The sequence below is a fragment of the Sebastes fasciatus genome, chromosome 12 (assembly GCF_043250625.1).
Source record: "Sebastes fasciatus isolate fSebFas1 chromosome 12, fSebFas1.pri, whole genome shotgun sequence".
In the NCBI taxonomy this organism is placed as follows: Eukaryota; Metazoa; Chordata; class Actinopteri; order Perciformes; family Sebastidae; genus Sebastes; species Sebastes fasciatus.
Genome location: NC_133806.1, coordinates 16,237,137 through 16,260,734, shown reverse-complemented (window position 1 = coordinate 16,260,734; position 23,598 = coordinate 16,237,137). Strand labels below are relative to the sequence as shown.

Below are 23,598 nucleotides of genomic sequence, written 5' to 3'. Positions count from 1 at the left end.
TATAGTATTCTTCTCATTCGTCATGACAATTCTGATATATGTATTAACAATACGTTAAATAATTATGAACAAGGAAAGTGCCGTTTGAGGTTGAAATTATTTTGTAATTTTATTTTATCAGAGAGAATTAATAAAGTATATTATCTATAACATTACAGCTTCCATGTTTTCTGTGTTGCCGTTTATTTATTTTGTTTTTGTTTTATTAAAAAAAAATGTCGGTGCGAGGGGGCGTCTATAGTGCGATGCTTTAGAAAAATCAAACACTCAAATTCAAATTCAAATAAGCTTTAATGGCATGAACGTTCAGGTTACATTATTGCCAAAGCGAAATGACATATTAATGAATAATTACATTTCACAAGAAATAATCACAAAATAATCACAGTCACAATATACATTTTAAATAAACATTCTTTTACAGATGTAGTTAATCAGAAACATGTTCGGAGCACCTCTTATTCTATGGCAACAGTCAACATTTTGCAGCTAATATTGCACATTGATTTATCTCCCCACATAAGTACGGTAGTTTCTGAGGATCGGGGAGATGGATGAACTCAAGACATGTGTTATTTATTTTTTCAAAGAAAACTCACATCCTTATATTTCTCACAGCACAGTAAGAAGTGAACTTATTGAACAAATTCACGCGGTACAAATGAGATATATTTAATTCAGTGTAATCAATCTCCTCACGGAATAATTACCATTTGGACAATACATATTGTCACAAACTCATTTTAGAGTTGCTTACATGCTGTTTTACTTATTTTGTCAGTCAGTAATGGGTCTATTTTCTCAAATATCTCACTGTAAAAAGATTATTTATCTCTGTGATAAGCAATTAGCTAGAAAACGTAGCTAACGTTAGCTGCCAATAAGGTAACTTATATGTGATATTGCTGACGCTGAGTACACCGTGATAAGCCGAAAATTCCACTTTTGCAATTACTTTCTTCTTTGAGCTGACGTGAGTCAACAAGGCCGTTCAAATAGTGTCAAAATAAATGTCTGAATTGCAGCTGAGAAGAGAAGAGCTGTTAAAAAAGGGTGAGTACCAGTCATAATGTGTGTGTTAGCTACCCAAGGTGAAGTTATGAGAATCACTTAGAATCTGTTTTCCCTCATAAGGTAATGGAAATGTGTCTTTGACGTGGCTCACATGTAGGGACAGTGCACACAGTAAAAACATACTTGAATTAAAAGTATGAGCTGATGTTAGAGTGCAAAGTTCACTGTTGTTGTCAAAGTACATTAATGAAAAAGAAGCTGCATTTGCTGGTGTTTGTCTGTCTCTGTGCTTGTGTTAACCCATGTGTTAGACTTCAGGAAATCATCCAGACCTAAGAGTCCAGCCTCTGTCTATGTCCAAGCCTCCCTCTGTTCATCGATTCTCTAGATGCAGCCAGCAGGTCCTAGTTTCAGCTCTGTCAGTATCCCCCGTGTCCCCTGAACTGGCAACAACATCACATGAGCATGGGACTCTGGTGAGGGGAAGTGGAGACGTGTGTTGGACACGTGGGTGGTCTGTGTTCGTTTGTGTCTGGTTTTACCTTTGTCAAATTTCCGGACCAATTTCACATGCAGTTGAACTCTGATGACTCGTGAAGGGAGTTAAGACTCAAATCAAGGATAACTAGAATTACCACCTCACGGTTGTATGGCTGCAGGTTCACATCCGGCTTGGGGCCCTTCTGTGTGGAGTTCGCATGTTCTCCCCGTGTTAGCGTGGGTTTTCTCCGGGTTCTCCGCCTCCCTCCCACAGTCTAGAGACATGTAGGTTAGGTTAATTGTTGACAGTAAATTTCCTGTAGATGTGAATGCGAATGGTTGTCTGTCTCTATGTGTCGGCCCTGTGATAGTCTGGCGACCTGTCCAGGGTGTACCCCGCCTTCGCCCAATGTCAGCTGGGATCGGCTCCAGTCCCCTGCGACCCCGAATGGTATAAGCGGTTACAGGTAATGGATGGATGGATGGATGGATGCCTCAGCCAACCTAATCAGTTCATCCTTGAGTCTAAGTGGACGTTTGTGCATAAGAAATTCCCTCAAAGCATTTCAGAAATATCACGTTCACGAGAATGGGACAAATGTGAGGTCACAGTGACCTTGACCTTTGACCACCAAAATCTAATTAGTTCATCTTTGAGTCCAAGTGGACATTTGCGCAAAATATGAAGAAATTCCCTCCAGACGTTCCTAAGATGTAATGCTCAGGAGAATAGTACGGACATACATACGGATGTCCAGAAGTACAGACAGACAGCCGGATAACCTGAACGCATAATGCCTCCGGCCACGGCTTGCATTGGCGCAGAGACATGAAAATCAAAAGTGTGCAGCATAAAGTATATTGCTAATCCTTTACAAGACTAAAAGTCAGCAAGAATAATCAAATGTGGCAAAAATGTGATTTTTTTAAAAGCCACTTTGTGCTTGCATATACTGCGATTGACTGATGCGGCTATACAGAACTGATTTTTTAATTACGTCCTTGCTTAAATTATTATATCTGAAATGCCACTCATTCAGTTATACTGCAAAATTGTTTGTCCCATTTTCCATTTTTCTAAAATTCACATTGTGGTTGGAAGTTTTTCTTGCCAGTGAGGGATGCATTTTACAATACAAGATTGTTTGTTTTAGGATCTGCATACGTTTCTCATTTGTCCTCATTCTAATTTGGTGTAATCCTTTGTTAGGTCTATAGTCTTACTATAGCAGGCGTAGCAAAGTGTGGGTTAGAATTAAAGGTTTAGCAGTGAGAAATAGGCAATAGGCAGCCATGGAAATAGTTATCTCTTGTCTTTGACTTGTTGTGTGTTCATTTAAACAATTGTCTTCATTCGTTATCAGGGTAGTGAAGACATTGCTGTTCAGAGTAGTCTGAAAAAGAACCACAGTAAATATTTATTTGTTATATCACATTTTTTTATAACTGCTCACTGGCCTTACCTCATGGTGTAAAATAATGAGGCACATTCAATATATTGAGATCCTAACAACAACTTGTTATATGTTGAGTACCTCTCATATTTCCAGGTCTTCCTACTGACTGGTCATAGTTGGGTAAAAGCTGTTTGAATTAAACACCTTCCCATTAGTTCACACCAGTGTTTGTCCCAAAGGTGACCACACTAATCTTCTCAAGGCTTATGTGTAAGTGCATTTACTTGAGCATGTCGGCAGTCACAGCATTCACACAATTACAGCTTGAACAGAGGAAATTGATTTTTTTTTTTTTTCATAAAACAGGCATCATGTTGTGTGTTTAGCCCAGGGTGAAAATACAACAGAGCAACAGAGGTGTGAAAGCCAGGCAGCCTGGGGCAGTGCTCTGCCCAGGGCACGGCACATACCCAGATGTGATGAGCTTGTTATCTGTGTTATTTGCAGGCTGGTACTCTCCTTGCTCCTGGGGCGTTCATTATCTCTCTTGTGCTATGTGCATTTTCATGATTGTGTTCCACGATTGTCAGGCCAAGGTAATGTCCGTAGCCTACTTTTTTAACACTCTTCTCTCTTTCTTTCTCCACCTGTCTCTCAGTCCCTCTCCTTTTTTTCAGGAAACTCATTTACTGTAGTCGTTCAGGATTGCTGATTGAGCAGAGGATAGCAAAGGACCCAGACAAAATGGAAATTGGGATAGCTTTTTACGCATATTCAAGCCAAATTTAGCCGGAACAATATAACTGCAAGAACATTTTGTTACACAAGAACATTTTACGAAAAGCAAAAGCAAGAAATGGACAAAATGTAACATCAGAAAGAACACGTTTTAATAAATGTAAATAAGATGGAATATAATATTAATATGTATGTTTTCTTTAGTGTATAATCAGCTGATAATAATAATTGTCGTTACCTTAGAAGGAGCCGTTTATATCTACATAGGCAGCGGGTATATATTGCACCGCCATGTTTCCAGAATTGACAAAGCAAACTTTTCCTGCTCGGGCCGGAGTCGATAACGTTACTCCTGTCGCTGCCACTCTCTTTCTCTCTCTTGCTTCACCACTCACTTCCCACATACACACACACACTCTACGCACTGGCTCTGCTCCAAATGACCTACAACTGGCTGTAGACAAGACCATTCACGTTTTCACATCGGCCACCGTCGCTCTCCAACACGCTTGGCACACGGGAGAGGCTTCAGTTGGTTGCAATCTCCTCACCTCACCGCTAGATACCGCCAGATCCTACACACTGAACCTTTAACATTACCGCTGACCATTATCCGAAGTGAAGTGTGTAAGCTTAGTCTTTAAGAAATGGGAAGCAGTGGCTCAGCAGGTAGAGCGGGTTGTCCACTAATCGCAAGGTACACAGTTCAATCCCAGGCTCCTGTCCACATGTTGAGTAACCCTAATTGTTTGCGATAATTAAGCGCCCTGGCTTGTGCATTGCACGGTATCTCGTTGCCATAGGCGCGTGTAAGTGGGTGATGAGATTGTAATATAAATGCAGTCCATTTAGAAAATCACAAATGACTTAGAATAGGATCATTGGATATCGTGCGCTCCTACGGTGTAAATGCAATGAAACAATAATCACTTTCTTTTCCTTATTTGGCTTTTTATGCTCTCCTTCCCTCTGACTGCCCAGATGCGACCCTTGGTTTTAGGGGTCACCAGTCATCTGCAGAGCAACAACACCCAGACAACTATAATGATGCCATCATTGTGAACCAAGAAACAGCCACACTGACAGCTGTCGAGAGATGACGACACTGACTGTTTCACGTCCCAGTATCCATCCCAATGCTCAATTGTCACCATTTTGTTCTTGTATTTTGTTCTCTGTTATGGTTCTCGTGACCTTCTGTACAGATATTCCTTAGGGAATTGTTAAGGAACGCATTCTTTTTGCCTAAGGGTTGACCCTTCATCCCAACTTTATTAAATTGACATAATAATTTGAATCCTAACCCTCTCCGTTATCTTTAAAATGAAATACCTCACAAAATAGTTTTTTTGCTAAATGCTAGTGCCCTGAAGACAGTTTGACTATGTTATTTCTGAAGAAATATATAGCTTACATGCATAAGCATATATCCACACAGAATTGTATTTCCCTCATGTGTCTTTTTCTCCAGGCCTGCTTGATTCTGCTGAACTCCATGTGCCCGGCTGCTCCGTCTGCATGGTGGAGTCATGCTGCCTCATTACGCTTAATAACAGAGACCTCACCCCACGGCGAGGATAGCTCGAGTGTTTTTGTGCATGTGTGTGCACATGTAGCTTTGTCAATGGAAGAGCAGGCAGGTGAATGCTGGACGTCGTCCACCATTATCACCTGCCTGTACTGGTCCAGGACCGTGTGGCACATCCGTCAACTATAATGTTATCATCTTAACAACCGGCACAAATGTCACCAGGTTCTGTCAGCGGGAGACGGTTTCCATCGCAACAGGATCTTTTATCTCTAACTCCTCTTTCTGCTGACAGGAGAGATGAGTGGTGTGCTGGATGCTTCTGCCAACAAAGCAGTGTGTTGTAGAGATGTGTAGCTGTTCAACATTGTTGCAGGGGACAGCACAAACCTGCTGTTGCCTACTCGCCTTCCCTTTTCATAACAGTAAAACCCTTCTGATGAACCCCACCAGTCACAGTTCACCAAGAAGTGGAGATTTGTGAACCCCTCATCCTGATGCCTTATATCCTGGTGTTTCCCTGGCAACCAGAGGGACAGATCTACCAACACATTTAGGTCTGTACGTACGTGCATGCATGAATGTGTGTATTTAAGTATGTATGTATGATGAAAGGGGTTAGAAGCAGTATTGCATTCAGAAATGTAGTATTTGTTGTTTATAGTGTTTATGAATGTGTGTGTGTGTAAGTATATGAGGAGGTAGAAATGGGGAATCCGCATTGTGAGCTGGTCAGAGAGTGATAGTGATGTTGCTGTGGTGATGATGAAAGGAGAAATAATAGCGGGAAATAAGCTGTGCCAAACTGCGATTTACAAAGCAGATACACTCTACAGGATAGGTGAATGCATATACACAAATGCATCCTAACAATAGTCAAATATTCACCTCTCACCCTGCCCTGTCCCTTCTCCATCCCCACTAGTCCCTGTATTTGAATGATCCTGTCAGCTCCCATCTCTCAGCCAGATGCCCTTTGACATTCCCCACCTTTTGCCAGTCACCTGATCATGCTCCCCCGCTGCACACCTGTCCCTCATTTAGTCCCAGACTGGATTCTGTAAACCTGTCTATGTTTGCCAGTCTGTGATCAGCTGTATTGGATTTGTTTGCCTCTTTGGACTGCCCTCATGTTACCAAACTGTAAGCCTCTTTATTGACCATAGTTTCAATCAAAGTGCCTTAAGTTCAACCTGCTTTTCCTTTGTGTTGGTGCTCTTTCCCGTTGTCCCATGCGTGAACAGTGACTTTCTTCTCTTCTCTCATTTGTCCAGATGTATGTGTTGAGTTTCCTACCGATGAAATGAGACTGCAGGTAGGGAGACCATCATGCTGCCCAGTTCATCAGTCTTCCCTCACCCACTTTCATTTGATGTCAACTCCTCTTCCCAACATCCAGGACCAGGTCTCCTCCATCACAGTACCACCTCTGAGGTCTCTTCTTTTTTTTACAACTTGGAGCCTATAGACTGTTTCCTGATAAATCTCCACATCAGCATTTGGCCTCCAGGTTTTTTTAAGTGTAGTCTAAGTACACTGTAAAAAAAATAAACAGTTTTTTACAGTTTTTTTCAAGAAATTTTACATTTTTTTCTGTATTTAAAAATGACAGAACATTTTTTTTTTTTTATTAATTTGTGATTTATATGTAAATGGTCTTAGATTTACAGTATTTTTTGTAATCACAGTCGTAATTATCTGTATTTAAGCTTTTCTTGATAATTTTTAAAGATGATTATTCTGTTTTTTAGAGGTTTATGACTCTATTTTAACAATTAATTTATGTAAGAAGAAAAGGATTTCATGGAACTCTAAAAATATTTCTTGTGAAAATACAGATTTTCTTTGCAAAACTTCTGAGTTAATGTAAATTTGGGCTTTTGCAACGTAAAATTACATGTTTCATTTGTGATTTATATGTAAATGGTCTTAGATTAACGGGGTATGACTATTCTAACAATAAATATATGCTAAAAGCAAAATATTTCTTGTAAAATTACAGTAATAAAGGCTAATTATATAAAGATAATTACGTTTTTTTTTACAGTTTATTTATGTTAATTAACGGACAGTATTTTTCCGTTTTTTTAACATACAAAAACGTTATTTTACACTTTTTTTTTTACAGTGTAGTTATGAAAGGTGGGTAGTTTTCAGCTCTGCCAGTTTGGCCCAAGTAAGTCGAGTAGTTGCGAATACACATCACCATCCCTCACTTTTTTACTGCCAACCTCTCCTTTCATAAACACCTACGTAGACATTTTCATTTAATGCACACACTTACATATGGTTAGATGCACCAAATAAATGGCTTCGGAGTTCATAGCAATATGTTTTCTGCTCAGTCCATTAGAGACTTGACTGGATTAGTGGGTTTCTCTAACACGTACACAATCATGGAAGCAATGTTGACATTCCATTAGGGATATTGGATAAAAATATTAATGTGTGCGTTTGTTGGTATAACAGATCAGATTACAGGCTCTTAAACGTCTACCTGATCCATTCAAGCTTTAGTTTAATGTGCAGTCAGCATCCTGGGCATTACAATCTAACACACCCTAACTGTTCTGCAGTCCTTTCATTTTTGGGAAATCGATAAATGTTTGATGTAGTTTTTATGCCAGGAAGGTTGGCCAGCACCCAAACAGGAATAGTAATACAGTAAAGCAGACAGAACATAATATTTCCAGCCAGGCAGTTTAATGAGAGAGGATGATTATTCCTGGAAAGAACCGACACAGTTGGTGAAGTGCTACTTATATGGTCTCCAAGGCTGGCTGCTGTACGATATTCATAATATATATGAAAGATTTGTATTTATTTTTGTTGATATCAACTACATACTCTATATTTGTAAGTGTTTGTAAAGCTTGTTGATCGTAGTTCAGGTTGCCGTGCAAGGTAGAAGCAGTGGGTCCAGGACCTACCCCTGTCACCATCATCACAGAAACGGACCAGTACAATATTAGCTCCATGGCAACGCTGGCCGCCCACTCTCCCCTCAGGCTGCGTGCAGGGGACGTGCCTGCATGTGTGTGTGTGTGTGTGTGTGTGAGACAAAGAAAGAGAAGGAGTAAGAGAGCAGAGGTTGTTAATTGATCTATTTTTCAGACTGTTCTGTTGAATCTGGATGAAGAGAGAGACGATGGGGTTTTTAATGAAGCCACAGGGGAGTTGTGCTCCGCTTCCTCCCCTGACAGGACTTCTACTGTTGCCACTTGCACTGACATAACTCGGCTACCTGTAACTCCTCTGCATACTACACTCACAGACGGGGCCCGTGCCACTCACACATTTAATTACCAAATCACTCTTTCTTTTTCTCTCTGATTGTGTTGCTTTTGTTCTCTCTCTTTTCTTTTTCTCTAGGTTTCTGTATGTGAGGCGTTGCCCTCCGTGAGAGTGTCACGCCTCATTGTATATGAAGCAGGTCCCAAGTCGTGGCCTCTGGCCCCGTGGAGGAGGATGTGGACAGGCTGGATGGTGGAGACAGTCAGCCAATTAGAGTCTAGGATCAATCAGCAGCATGCCAGCCGTGCTACTCGTCTGGCTCCCAGCATCCAGGTGGGACTCCGGTATGTGGTTCAAGTCAAATGAGATATTTTTAGCATCGCAGGCCTTCTCTACAGTTATCTTTTGACATCAGTACAACTTCAGGCCCCTAACCACCAGCCCTCAAAGGAGGAGAAGAGGCTGAAAGTAAGCTGTAGCTCCCTTGCTTCTTGGTACCCCCCTCTTCTTCCTCCTCCTCCTCCGTCCAGTCTAAACCCTGCCCTCAGTCCCAGTATCCCACAAAGCACAGCAAGTTTCTTCATTTAGTTTCATTTCCTCCTTTTTTATTCCCGTTTCTATCGTGCCTCCCTGCTGCTAGAGCTATACCTTCTTCTGCTTATCACACTTATGCACTCCACTAGACAGACACTGAGACTTTCGGACTTGCACGCATGCTCACACACACACACACACACACACACACACACACACACACACACACACACACACACACACACACACACACAGAGAGAGGATTACATTATAATTTCTTATTCATTTCAACTCTGTGCTTTTACCCGCCCCCCGCCTCTCTCTACCTCCTTCCATCCCTGCCCAGTTACTGAAAATTGATGTCGGTTTCCATAGCAACCGTCTGTGTCTGTATCAGAAGGGAGTTTCCTCGCACAGACTAGAAAGGATGCCGAGCAAGGGGAGTCACAAAAACACACTCACACGTGCACAATTGGGAAACTGTTGATTAGCAATCAGCGTGTCCTTCACACCGACTCTCTCTTTTTAATGAGCTCAGAGAAAGCTGTTGATTGGGTGATTCCGACAGGAATAGGCTGTTTCACAAATTGGGCATTCAAGTCAAATTGATGTAGCGGCACATGATGTAATGTGGGGGAAAAAAATGTGAATCCCTCAAGATTTCATTATATTTTTAAATTCATACTGCACTGAAGTGCCATCAATGGCAAAGTAATTATTTAGTGCTTTAGTATTTTGATCAACAATTCAGGATTTACATTGTTTTTTAGGATGAATGCATACAGCATATTTTAGTCATTGCATGATGTCTCTTATTTCACAATTTGACACTTAATAATATGACTGTTTGGCGCCTGATGAATGTTATGATGTCAACACAAATAAGGGGTTTTGTGTTACATAGATAAGAATAGTGTTTTTATTCTGCCTTTCTGTGTGGAGGTTGTGTCTGTCTCTATGTGCTGCTGTGGTGCTGCTCTCACTTTCCAGAGGAATGTAGGTCAGGTGGACTGGAGACTATAAATTGCCTATTGTTTTGAGTGTGTCTGTGTTTTCCTCGTCTTCCGCCAAATGCATGCATGGATGGATCCTAGGTCGCTATGACCGTGAGTAGGAATTAATAGGTATGGACAATGGATGGATGGATGCATAAAGGAAAGAAGCTAAATTGAACTTTTGTATCAGCTCTATATCACATACAGTAGCACAGGCATTAGATTCATCATTTTTGCAAGTAGGCCTACTGCATCTATTTACTTTTGAGACATATCCTTCATAAATTATTGCTCAAATACAGAATTTATTTACTTGGTTTTTTTCTGTCAACTACCAGTTGAAATATGTATGAGTATACTCATCAAATGCATTTTTTCTGACAGCAGAACTTTTCTGACAGGGGAAATAATCCATTTGCCGCCTGTGTAAACACACTCTGTAACAACTTGGCTAACCAAAACAACTGAGTGGCATCTGGCTAGTGATTATGTATTTACATTTTCTGAGCCCTTCTCCCATGCAAACTATTGACAACAGCCCGAACACATTAGCTGTCTCATCCATTAGGAGCTATAGGCTGCAATTAGCCAACACAAAGAAGTGTGCTCAAACAATCTCAGTAGGTTGGAACAGCCTGTGTTTACATCTTCCCCCTGTTTGTCTCCCTCCAACTCATTTCCCTCATGCTATTCACTGCTTTGCTAAATGATCTGAACAAATATTTTTTGTATTTTCACCACCAAAAAGAGCTGCACTAGAAATGATTTATTCCTGTGTCCATCCTCTCCCTCCTTCTGTAGCTTTCTCCTCTCTGTTCTCCTCACTGTCATGTTGAAAGGATGTAGAGCTGCAGTTATCCGGGTTTGACCAGAAGGGGATGCAGTTTGACAACCTCCCCTCCCTCCCCTCCCTCTCGGTGAATCCTCAAACTCCTCTTCACCTCCCTAAATGTTCTTTCACACATCCTGCTGGCAGACACACTCACAGCACGCAGACTATTTAAGCTACATGGTCAGAATAATTAATGCAGGAAATGATCACAGACACAGGAATGATTAATTCCAAGCTGTGACAAACTGACATGACTGATTGTTTTTACCAGGTCGCCAGGTTTTTAATACTCGCGGCCATTCAGGGATAGCATCCATCACAGTGACCCTCGCTCCTGCGGAGGTGTGTGTAGTGTGTGTGTGTGTTCCAGTTTGTTTCTATGTGCAAGCTTGTGTGCATATGTGTGTATGTGCATGTAGTATGGTGTGCATGGAGCAGATGTCTGTGTGTGTCTTTAAGCATATGTTTTATTTATCATCTTTGGTGACTGTAGAGCTCAGGGGCCACTACTACTGACTGCCTCTGAGAGATGGTGAAAGATATGCAGCAAAGCAGACCCACCCTAAACCTTTACAGCCCTCCTGATGTAACCCACGAAGGACACACTTACACTCATATTGCATCATGTTTACCTAGACATGGAAGACGTCAAACCTGTCAAACCAAAATATCTTTCTTTTGCTGTCCGTCTTCCCTTCAGTCTCACTCTATGTAGCACAGTGTGACTGTATTAGATCAGTTTAAACTGTTTTTCACTCAGATTGTGGGTTTCCATGCAGCAGAAAGATTCCTGTCACTGCTGTTCAATGCAGTTTACGTTAAACAGGATCCTGTCATGAAGCAAAGACAGTTCAGGATAATCGGGGCAAATGGGGAGATAATACAATTTGCCTGCTGATTATGCTACAGATCAACCAGTCATCAAAGCTATTACCAATATAATAAGCAATTAAACTGAGTGTGCTGCAAATGGTGTTTTTACAATCCAGTTACCACCTGCATTTTGGCATTAATCCTTTTTTAAATCAAATTTTCTGTTGTTTTTAATCTTCAAATCGAATACCAGTAGATTCCATGTGCACGTGTTTGTGTGTGGGTGTGTACGTGTATTAGCAATGGAAAATACCCAGAAATCAAGAGTCTGTCTGTCCACTGTGTGTTGTTGTCTTGTACCAGAGATGCCATCTGCCCGGCGCACAGCGCTCTGTGTCAGTGTGTGGCAGGACGCGGCTTGTCACTGTGGACACCCGGGGGGTTCAGACGAGTGGCCCAGACACTGGCTCTGCTCTGCTGGAGGTCGTTGTCATGGAGACGCGGGGTCAGCCAGACCCTGCTCATCAGTGTTCAGGTCAGTGCACTGGATGCTAATGATGTGTAATGGCTCTGTCCTTGGCAAAGGACAAACTCAAACAAACAAAATGCTGCGTGCGTGGCGTGATCTAGGTCTCTCCAGTGTGGTTCGTGCTTCTATTCAGGGCTTTCATTCCCTGTGCAGCGTTGGAGGGCCAAGTCAGCCTGTCTTCCCTTTTGTCATAGGGTGCTCTTCTGTGACAACCTTGTGCAATAGTTCTACACACACACACACTTCCTCGCCCCCACACTCTTGTAATCTCTACACAGTTTCTGGTTCCAATCCTCTGTCATACCACTTTTTCATTCTACAACTTTCGTTTTGCCCCGATTTAAAACGGGGATAATAATGCAAACTGCTCAGATCAATACTGTAAAAGCTCATCTGGCCATATCTCAGAATGATTTTTCTGCCCTTGGCTATCGATCCTCCCGTCTCATCCTCCTCTCTGCCTCCCACTCAGAGATGACCTGGCACGAATTACTTCAGATTTTTTGACAGATATCTTTTGGTGTCCAGACTTTGTCTGCAGGACAAAGAGTTTTAGGAGTGCCAGTGGACTCCACCAACACCTTCCTCAGTGGCCACACTCCCCTTTATGTCCATCCTGCTATCTCTGCCTGTCTGTCTCCAGTCAGACAGGAAATGCACACAAACAGGAGGGCATACAGCAAACCAAATTGTCGCTCAGAGCTGACAGGTGTTTTAATCAGGTGTCTCAGGGCAGCCCTAGAGCATCTTGGGACAGTGATGGTCGAGTACAGGCTTGAGGAAGAACAGCAAGGCTTATTTATAGATGTATGGATAAATACACAAATGGACAGAGTTTGTGGCTTGACTTGATTGTGTATAATGGGACTGTGTCTTTATCCTATCACCTCTGAAGAATAAGTCCTTTGACCAAACGGCCTTGCAATATTCCATTCCCAAGGAATTCAACACAACCCTAAATACCTGAAACACAAACACCAGTCAGCGTCTGTCTTTGCGCAAACACACATCACATTTTTACACGTCAAACTAAAGCATGTGAGGACCAAAATAAACCAATATCAACCATCAATCTCACCCATATGCATCTTCTGTTTTCTTATTACTCTTAATGTGTGTTTATCAGCTTCATGTAGTATGTTATCAAAAAGGACAGCTACAGGGAGTAAGACTGCACCCTCAGACGTTGCCCTGCAGCACCCCCTACCTGCAACTTAACATTTTACAGTCAGTCCTGAAAGTATCACCAAACTATGATCACAATACCAGTAACACATGTAACACATATCCATCCATCCATCCATTATCTGCCAATCCCAGCTGATATTGGGCAAAGGCATGTAACACATAGTCCTTTATAATACATGACTATGCAGAGTTTCACTGTACTAACAAAGTGTATTATTCCTCTATCTTTTATTCCCTGCAGGTGTGTACAGATGTCGAGTGTCTGTCCACTCAGGAAGGGTCTGTTTTCCAGCTGCTCTCTCCTGAGCCTCTCATTTCTCTCTCTGAGCCTCTTTGCAGGGTCAGTCACTCTCTGTCACTGCTGCTCCAGGTGTCCCAGAGACGCTGCCCTACCCGCCAGCATTCCACTGCTCCATGTCAGCCCTGTCCCTAACCGGCCTTCAGCCCGGGGTTGAGCTTACTGTGATGGATGCCAAGGAATTGCTCCCATCCCTCAAGGTGTGTCACACACAGACATACACCCACAGTTTGTTACACAGCCTTTTAAAACTCTTCATTGAGCCTCAAGAGTGTATTTAAAGTATCATAACCTAAAAGCAAATTCAATGAGTTAGTATAAAATCTCTGCATCTACTGCCTCGACATGAATTAATGCTGCTTACAGACTAAACAAGCTGTTTGGAGAGCTGCCATTATCTGTAGACACTTCATTTTGAAAGTTGAAACGAAAGGTTCACTTTAGTTGGATTGTTCAATCTTAAAGGTCCCGTATTGTCCTCATTTTCAGGTTCATACTTGTATTTTGTGTTTCTACTAGAACATGTTTACATGCTGTAATGTTAAAAAAAAAAAAAAAAAAAAATCCTCATACTGTCGGACTGAATATACATGTATTTACCTTCTGTCTGAAACGCTCCGTTTTAGCGCATTTTGACAGAATTGCAACAGAATTGCAACCAAATTGCAACAGAATTGCGTTGCTGGGCAACAGCTTGGGTCCATGTGTACTTCCTGTCAGATGATGACATTCACATTCACTGCAACCAGGAAATAAACTGGGACACATTTAGAATGTTTACGTTTAAAATTATGTCAAGGGTCTAAATATTGTATATTTGTGACATCACGAATGGACAGAAATCCTGACAGCTTGTTTCAAATGCAGAGTTTCTGAATACGGGCTGTGTGTATTTCCCTGTGGATTGAGTGTTTCGATACTTTCACAGTATTTATATAGGACTTAAGCCTGCTTTATAATAACAAAACATGATGGGACCTTTACAGTTTTTCTCAATTGTTTACACACAAATACTGGTACTTGACACACAATGACCACAACATGTAACTCATGCACCAACCCCATGAACCAATTCTGCTAAACTACAAGCACAATTCCTGCTTTACACTCAAATTGCAGTTCTAAAACACACTTTTTTCAAAACACTACACACAATTCTCTGCATTTGGCACAATTTTCATGAAGAAAATCTCGTTTTCACAAGGAACACACTGTCATTCAAAATTCTAAAGTCAATTGCCCTACTATGCACACTGACTCATCACATGGGCAAACACCTGTCACACAGTGTTACAATTAGCAATCAGTTGATGCTTTTCATGGCTGGATTTGACATGCTAAGCGATATTTCCCCCGCTGCTTGGCCAGGGAAAACATTGCTTGTGATGTGGATGAGGTGCTGTGGCCAGACCGAAACAGAAGAGAGGATGCAGCATAGTTTTTTTTTTTCCACTGTATGTGCAACTTTGTGTTGGTTGGTACATTGTTTTTGTGGGGAAAATAAAATATATTTGTTACTGTGTATTTGTGTGTTCTGAGTATAAAAACAATATTCTAAAATATTTTACAACACACTTATGTATGTACTGTCTGTAGTAAGTGTAACACTGAACAAAAAAAAGGCCTAAGTCATTATGATGAATGGAGAAGAAGTGTTTTCCATTCATCATAGTGTTTTACATTGAGCACATCAGTGTTCAACTGGTTCTTATAAATGTCTATTCATATGATGGTTTGTGTGTGTCATTTGAAAACAAAATACCATTTTGAGAAGAAATAACATTGATTTGAATGTAAAGTTTCATTTTGCAGTAGAATTGAGGGGTTTTGCCCATTGTGTGTGTGTTTTTTGATTTGTGTGTAGAGTTCTGAGAGTATGAGGCATGCTTTCAGAAAATGTGTGTAAACAATCGAGAAAAACTGTAATACTTAATTTAGCATTAATTAATTATTCCCACTTCTGTATCCTGATACTTAGAGGAGAGCTCCTCAATAGCACTGCCTGTCACCACCTCACTGGACAGGGTTCAGTCCTAATCCTGTCCTTCATTAGATGAAATCTGTTTGGGTAATAAATTGGATAAGGATACCTAGACACAGGGTTTCTGCAGGGTACACAAAGTTAAATTTATGGCTTTAGAATACAATTTATTACCCGTTTCACAGTCATGCCGGCTAAAGTATGAAAGAATTATGGAAAACCAGTAGGGACCATAATGCCTAGAATTATTTATCATATCACATTTTTTTCATTACTTCCCAGCAGTATACATCAATATTCCCTAATGATACAATTAATTAAATTGGTGCGACGTGTATCCAGATAAGTGGCAAAATCGGATGGATTAACCAAATAAAATGATAAATGCATTCTAGTTTTTGTACAAATCTTCATTTGCTCATGAGATTCCTAGTTCCTGTAGCAAGCAGTGGTGATTTTTTGCTACAGATCTGTCGCAACAATCCCACTTTTAGTTTGTAGTGTCTCCAGACAGCCCGCAATCGGATAGAAAAAAAACAAAAAAATGTACGATTAAAATGGATGTCTAGCAAACAAGAGAAACTATTTTAGACTTTTGAATAGTTTTTAATAACTTCTAAGGCCTTTTTTTGAGGAAATTCAAATGCTTAAGACTTTTCAGATACTCTGCCGTGAAAACAAGATCATACAAGATGTGTGTATATAAATTTATGTGACCATTAATCCATTAGAACATTTCAGTTGAGTGAGAACTACGGAGTAAATTGTGTTGTTTAAAATGGCAGTGGTAGAATGAATGTTTGACATGTTTATGCTGTATTAGTCACTCAGTAACCAGGAGACACATCAGAATCATATTATTCATTATTTTATTTTTTAAGCCGTATACAAGCAAGACATAAGAAAAATGTCACCATAGCAACGAGAAAGTTATCATTCACTTGCTCTGCTAAATTAATTTCTTTATTCAGTGTTCAGACTGTGCAACTGGCCCACACAGCCTAAACTAAATCTGAGTAAACTGGAGGACACAAATGATTTTAGCTGATTTATCTCCAACCAAGCCAGTCTGATTGTTTTTGCAACTTCACAAGAATTCATCCCACGTTATCATTTTCACAGGAAGCTTGCAAGCACATGTAAATTCACAACCATAATCATTCATGAGGACATTTAGCGTCACATCACTGTGTGTTCTGTGTTTTACAAGCATCAGGAAACAGAAGCAGAGCCAGTGATGACTTTCCCTGAATCAACCCTCGTTCAGAGTGAGAGTGGGCCTGGACCAACACCACTGATGACATCATTGTCTCAATAAAATGCTGTACTCCACTGTGGTATTAACTTGCCATATACAGGTACTGTATATATGTATTTAGTGTCTGGATTTATTACCAGATCTAACACACATCAACCAACATTCGATTATGCTGAGTGCAGCTTTAACATAGTAAACCTGCAGTTAGGGACAGCTCTTCTTGAATGCAATTTCAGCCAGTGTGTCTCCTTTCCTAGAACTGGTCTAGTGTTTTAAAATCTGCATAAATCAATAGTGCTGAGCAACTAGTGGACAATATTTGCAAGGCTTATCACACACCCTCATCTCCCTGTAAATATTTGTGCTTAACCATTGAGGGTGTAATGCAAACAAATGCAAATCCGTCGCCACGAAAAACTGTTGAGGCCACACATCTGTGCACTCGGAGGAAACCAAATGCCTCTTTAGCAGCACATTTTAAGGGGTCCTGAGCTAACAAGTCTTTTACCAGACAAATGACATCCAACAACCTTCACGAGGTGAAAAGAACAAACTGGATGACAAACATGCAAGATTGTTTTACCAAAACAAACAACCTAAGTTTATTAAGAGAGAGGAATTAATGGATATGTGGTGTCAAGTCTGGTCTCAACTACACCAACTATTTCTCTTTGCATATTCTATAGAGACTTCTTATATTACATGATTTGTATTCCCGCTCTCCATTTCCTCTTTTGCTGCATCAGCTCCATGGCAGTGTTACTTGATGTCCATCAAGCGCTGTTCTTGCTCCTCCTCAACTGTGTCCAACCACGTCGGGTCAAACTAGTGCGGTTTCCTCCTGAATGAGCATCCTGTGGAAAGACAGAGGACGACTTTGAGTAATATTAACAGAAACTCTTTCATTAAAAAAAAATGAATGTTATGTTTAGTTTGTGCGGATTGATTTGTGGTGCTGTCTATTGTGTTTTAACTAATTGTCCAACCTGTTATATCAACGATAGACAACATATTAGAAATACCTTTAGAACTCAAAGCAGAGCGCACTGACTAGTGCTTGGTTACCACGGCAGCAGAGCATAGGACCAAGTGGCTGGGACGTTGAGCGCGTCAGTAAAAACAAACCTTGACCTTAAGCCCAACCAATTCACCAACATCGTGTATACAGAATAATAATTTTTTGAATGTAATCTGAATGATGAAGCAATTCTGATCCATCTTTTATCAGAAATAAAAGGATTAGCTATTCTGAAACTATTTCATGTTGTACTTGCTGAAAGAAGTCTAAACAAATGTCTGAATGAAAAAGGCATTTGTGCTTGCAGTCGACTGTGTAGAAATAAATCAATGATGATGAATTTCTGTCACAACCGCAAGAGTCACTGTATGCCTTAGTTGACACCCCTTTTCATACAGAACACAATGAAAGGGCAACACAAAGGCAAATGTATAGGTGTCAGTCTGAGGTGTGTTGAGGATACAGTTGAGTGTATTGTACAGCGAAGTTCTGCTACCTGACTCCAACCCAACAGGCCAAACAAATGATTGAGTTTTGGGACCTTTTTTTCTGCCCAAAGCTTTGGGCTTTGGCCAGTTTCATGTTTAAAATTGAAAATGTTATAATTTGCAATCAATTGAATTACCAAAAACCACACAGTAACACACCTGGGGCTCTGCCCTAGAGCAAGTTGCTCACTTTGCCGGGTAATCCAGCCTTGTCGATGCATGTCATGAGTTGCAAGTAGCGCTGTCAAAGTGACCGCGATAATAAATACATTTGTTTTAACGCCACTAATTTCTGTAACGCAACTCTTGTTTTTTTAGGTTGTTTAGGCTCAGAGTGAAGATTAAAGCTAAAGCTAGAGTGAAGATGGTGTCATATGAAACTAGAAAACCCAAGCAATCCATTGGTACCAGCCATGTCATATTTGCTTGTCGCGAAGGAGGCTAAATAACGCTCCAAACTTGCACTAAAGTTTGGCGAGGAAAAACTGTCATGGTCATGGGTTCTATGGATGCCCACTTTATGATAATCACATGCAGTTTGGGGGAAGTCACAGTCAAGTCAGCACACTGACAGCTGTTGTTGCCTGTTGGGCTTGAGTTTGCCATGTTATGACTTGAGCATATTTTGTATGCTAAATGCAGTACCTGTGAGGGTTTCTGGACAATATTTGTCATTGTTTTGTGTTGTTAATTGATTTCCAATAATAAATATTTACATACATTTGCATAAAGCAAGCATATTAACCCACTCCCATGTTGATAAGAGTATTAAATACTTGACAAATCCCACTTTAAGGTACATTTTGAACCGATAAAAAATGTGTGATTAATCGCAATTAACTATGGACAATCCTGTGGTTAATCGCGATTAAATATCTTGATCATTGACAGCCCTAGTTGCAAGTAGATAAGATGCATTAGCCTTGCAGGTTAACTGTCAGTGATGGATATAGATAATAAATCAAATATATATCATTTTAGGTCTGAACTTAGGCAGTACCAGTCAGGTTTCAGCCAGGATGGGTCTTAAAGACATGGGTACACAGGCTGGGTTTGGGTCTCAGTTTTAGGCCTGTAAAGAACTGTATTGTTCAGGTACATGTGGTGCCTTTGTCATAACAATTAAGTAATAATAAGTGGCATCTACAGTATGTATCTGTATGCATTTTTAAAGGTTTTGGCGTGGATGTGTTGTGCTACAACACTATAATTATCATGAACAGGTAGACTGTTTCTTCACTGTGCACGTTGGTTACCTTCTGTAAGGCGAGCTTTCCCTCCCGTAGGCTGGCAGAGGACCGTGGAACAGCCGACACACAGCACCACAGTCTGAGCGTGACTGAACACTGTGGTGATTTTGTAGCAACCTGCAGATAAACACACACATACAAATCATTGGACGGGTCAGCGATGAAACAACAGCCAAGAACATAACAACCACTTCATAATCACATGTTTCTGGATTACTGATGTGTCCTTGCAGCTGTTTGTGTAAAAGAAGTCACTTGAAACTCATTTACCAGACAGTCACAAGTGTCATTGTATGCCTTATTTGACACCCCGATCACTAAGGGAGCAGTGAAAGGGCAACACATAAAGGCAAATATTTTTATTACAAATAAAGTGGGAGGCGTACTTCAATCCATTATATAAATAAAATTATCAAAATCACAACTAAATTATAAGCAAATTCAATTTAAAGTCCTGCATTTAGGGATTTCATTTTTATTTTTTTAAATATTAAAATTTATATTGTAGTAAAATGTACTAAAATATCACTAAAAGAGTACAGGTTGTAACTATTTTTTTTATTGTGCCCAAAAGTTCTACATTATTTTTTCTCCTATATCCTCCTGGGAATAAAGAAAAGGGTCTTCCAATTTATTTTTTTGTGAGATTTCCTTCCCATTTAGGGTTAAAAGAAAATCTTACAATTTAGACTTTTTAATTTTTATTTCTAATTTTACAGTATGTCCACTGTGGTGGACCATTTCAGTGTGAAAAGACAGCCGAATTTAGAAGATACAAAATATGAATGGCTATAGAGTGATATTAAACCAAGAATACATTCAACTTGATTTAAATAACAACAACACATGACATATCACTGGAAAGCCCATGATGTCCTCTTTACAATACCCCAGGGGTTGATAGAGTAAGTCAAAAGCGTAAAAGGAGATGCACGTGCACAAAATGTCCACTAAATAGGACACATGTCAATGGGCTGGGTCTCAGGAGGATATATTTGCATTGAAGTAAATTTCCCTCATAAATCTAAAGTCTCAATACTGTAATATGAAATTGTTAGGCATAGTACTGTGTGCTTTATACATTAATTTCTCTATTATCTAAATTATATACGAGACGTAAACAAACTGACCTGGACATTTGACATCCATAAAATAGGAATTAGGACTCTGAACAAGACGTTTTTTCTTGTGTGTCCTCTTTTCCTCCTCAGAGCTCGGGTGCAACAGATCCTTTGCGAGCTGAAAGGAAATCAAAGACAACATTTTTAGCTGAATACTAGTCTAGATTCATCTACAAAATCACTTTAGAGGACACATTTCAGTTTTGATCAGAGCTACTAATTAACTTGACATCATGATTACAGGATGCAAAGGTCGAGATCTCTTTACAGCTTTCAAATGAGGAAATAAAATTAAAAATGAAAGTAAAAGTGCTAATAATAATAATAATAATAATAATAAAACATTTTATTTGTAGAGCACTTTTCAAGCCCAAAGCACAAAATGCTTTCCAAGAAAATTCACATCATAGACAGCAGAATACAATGAAACATAAATAATTAAATAAAAAAACAATAGGATGGGCAAATAAAGAAACAGGGATAAAGAAACAAGCATATACATATACAATAATATATAATGTGAAATGGACGACAATTTTAGAGCAATTACAGTTGTTATTTTCAGACAGATGTGTTCATAAGTTGAGTTTTAAGCCTCTGAACTGATAGTCATGAGGGAGCCGCGTGGGCTGCTTTGTCGCACACGTGTCTCGCCATATTGTGTCCGTGTTCACATCTTTACGTTCACATCACAGAGATAAACACGTTGGTTCCGACAAGAACAAAGCACTGTTCTATATCCTATTAAATTACCCCCATTAAAACACATTTTAACGATTGCTGGCTGGTATAAATACTGGTGGTACTTACAGGCATGTCTGCGTGTTGAGAGATGCTCACAGGAAAATCAAACTGACGACGCACCGGAAACCTTGGGCTGATGGGTAAAAGACCCGGATGAAGAAGAAGAATGTTACTTTTTTTTTTTTTTTTTTTTTTTTTTTTTTAATATATATATTTTTTAACATCCACTAATTTCTATTTCATGGGGTATTTGTGAGTGATTACGTTCAACGTAGGCTACCTGTCAAAAATGAATGAAAAAAACTGTTTTTGGTTATAATACACCAAATGGTAGCTTTTTTTTTTTCAATATTATATTTATTGTTTTTTTGTTCATTTTGAAAAACAACAGAACTAACATTCACAAACGTCCCCAATAATAACATTCTCGGTACAAAGAAACTTATACACAAATAAAAGAAATAGAATTTAAAACAATAAAATAAAATAAAATCTATTTTATATATATACATATATATATATATATATATATATATATTTTTATATATATGTATATATATATATGTATATATATACTGTATTCGAATGGTAGCTATTTAATATTTTAATGTTTTCTTTATTTTCATGTAGCGTTTATTTATTATATTTTTTTATACTTTATTCTTTCCCTTTTTTCGAGGTTGTTTTCATTTATGCAATTTACAGTTCGTAATTACAATAGTTTATAAACCATTTTTTAAGTAGTTGAGCTTATAGACGAACTCATTAAGTACACTAGAGAAAACAACTTCAACATTCAAAATTGAAATAAAATTAAGAAAAGAAATAATAATAATAATAATAATAATAATAATAATAATAATAAAGAAAGAATATAATAAAAAAAAAACACAAAAACAATAATGATACAAAAATAAGAGAGTAATAATAATAAATGAAATAAACAAATAAGTTAATAGAAAATAAAAAGAGGGGGAGGGAGGGGGTGCAAATATATAGTAATATCATTTACATGGGCACACATATGCATCCTCCTTCACGTCAGGTCACCTCCAAGCATATGTATATGTGCATGTGTGTTAACCCATGTAGCTATATTTTTCCTTCTGTTAGACTCCATCTCTTCATAAAAACATCACCAATATTCCTTATTTTGTGAGTTCCTTTTTCCATAACTTTTACTTCTTGAATTACACTTTTCCATTTTATAAAATATTATAAAATATTTTAATGTAGCGTTTAACTGTTAATTCTCCAGAACAATAGTTAATTATGTGTCCAGACAATAAACGTGTATTATTTTCAACTTGCAAGATTTTGGATTGTTTTTCTTGGGGGTTTTTTTGGGCCAAATTCTTTTTATTCCTTTTTTTCCAGACATAGCGTAACAAACATAACAAAACATAACACCGATGCTATAATACAAAAAAATATATATATCTTACATTCAACATTTAATATATACATACATACATAAATACACACATACACATCACCTCCCACACAGAGACAGGTCCAACCTTCTTCCCACCCCTAGAGGTAAAGTTACAGAAAAAAATAACATAAAAATATTTTTTTAAATAGCGCAATCATATGATATTGATCTTGCCCTGTTAAGTTGGCTTTTTTTTAAGTTTTCTTTATTTTTTTATTTATTTTCTTTATTTTTTATTTTTCATTTTTTTGTTTTTTTACTTACTTATTTATTTTTTTTATTTATTTTTTTCTCTATTTTGTTTTATCCATATTTCATTTTATTTTGTTATGAGGAAAAGAAAGAAGAAGAAAAAGAGAGAGAGAGAAAAGATATATATATATACAATATATATATATATATATTCTTGTTTATATATATATCTATATATATATAGATATATATATATAGATATATATATATAAACAAGAATAGAAAAAAAGAAAAACTCCTCAACTGGCCAGGAATGGGCTATGCTTTGTTTATTTGTTTTGCACAATTTAAGACTATATAACATAACAAAAAAAATAAATGAATAATATAAAGTGCAGGAAGAGGCAAAAAAAAAACACTGGGCTTATCTGAAGCCTCCACCTAGAGACAAGATTAATATAAAGAAATAATATACCTGCCTCAACACCAACTGGGCTCCTCCTCCATCTCCTCTCTCCTCCCTCCAGTGAT

At 38.8% G+C, this 23,598-nt stretch overlaps 2 protein-coding genes and 2 non-coding genes across 6 annotated transcripts in view; 1 reads left to right on the top strand and 3 right to left on the bottom strand.

Moving 5' to 3' along the window:
• kcnn3 (potassium intermediate/small conductance calcium-activated channel, subfamily N, member 3) overlaps positions 1–148 on the top strand; it is a 59,867-nt gene extending 59,719 nt beyond the window's left edge. For all 3 annotated transcript variants that reach the window (XM_074653573.1, XM_074653572.1, XM_074653574.1), the window contains one exon: positions 1–148. This exon is cut by the window's left edge and continues 3,077 nt beyond it. The gene's annotated coding sequence lies outside the window, so the exon portion shown is untranslated.
• A 16,268-nt stretch (positions 149–16,416) lies between these two features.
• Positions 16,417–21,614, bottom strand: rps27.2 (ribosomal protein S27, isoform 2). Its single transcript, XM_074653566.1, has 4 exons — positions 21,507–21,614; positions 20,706–20,814; positions 19,582–19,692; positions 16,417–17,673 (listed from the first exon to the last, which is right to left on the bottom strand). The coding sequence occupies exons 1-4, from the start codon at positions 21,510–21,512 to the stop codon at positions 17,645–17,647; spliced, it is 255 nt and encodes an 84-aa protein (XP_074509667.1). The 5' UTR covers positions 21,513–21,614; the 3' UTR covers positions 16,417–17,644.
• LOC141779901 (small nucleolar RNA SNORA13) lies at positions 18,131–18,263 on the bottom strand. The gene has a single exon (XR_012596462.1). It is a non-coding gene; the product is annotated as a small nucleolar RNA SNORA13 (small nucleolar RNA).
• LOC141779908 (small nucleolar RNA SNORA13) lies at positions 19,795–19,927 on the bottom strand. The gene has a single exon (XR_012596470.1). It is a non-coding gene; the product is annotated as a small nucleolar RNA SNORA13 (small nucleolar RNA).
• Positions 21,615–23,598: the final 1,984 nt, after the last annotated feature.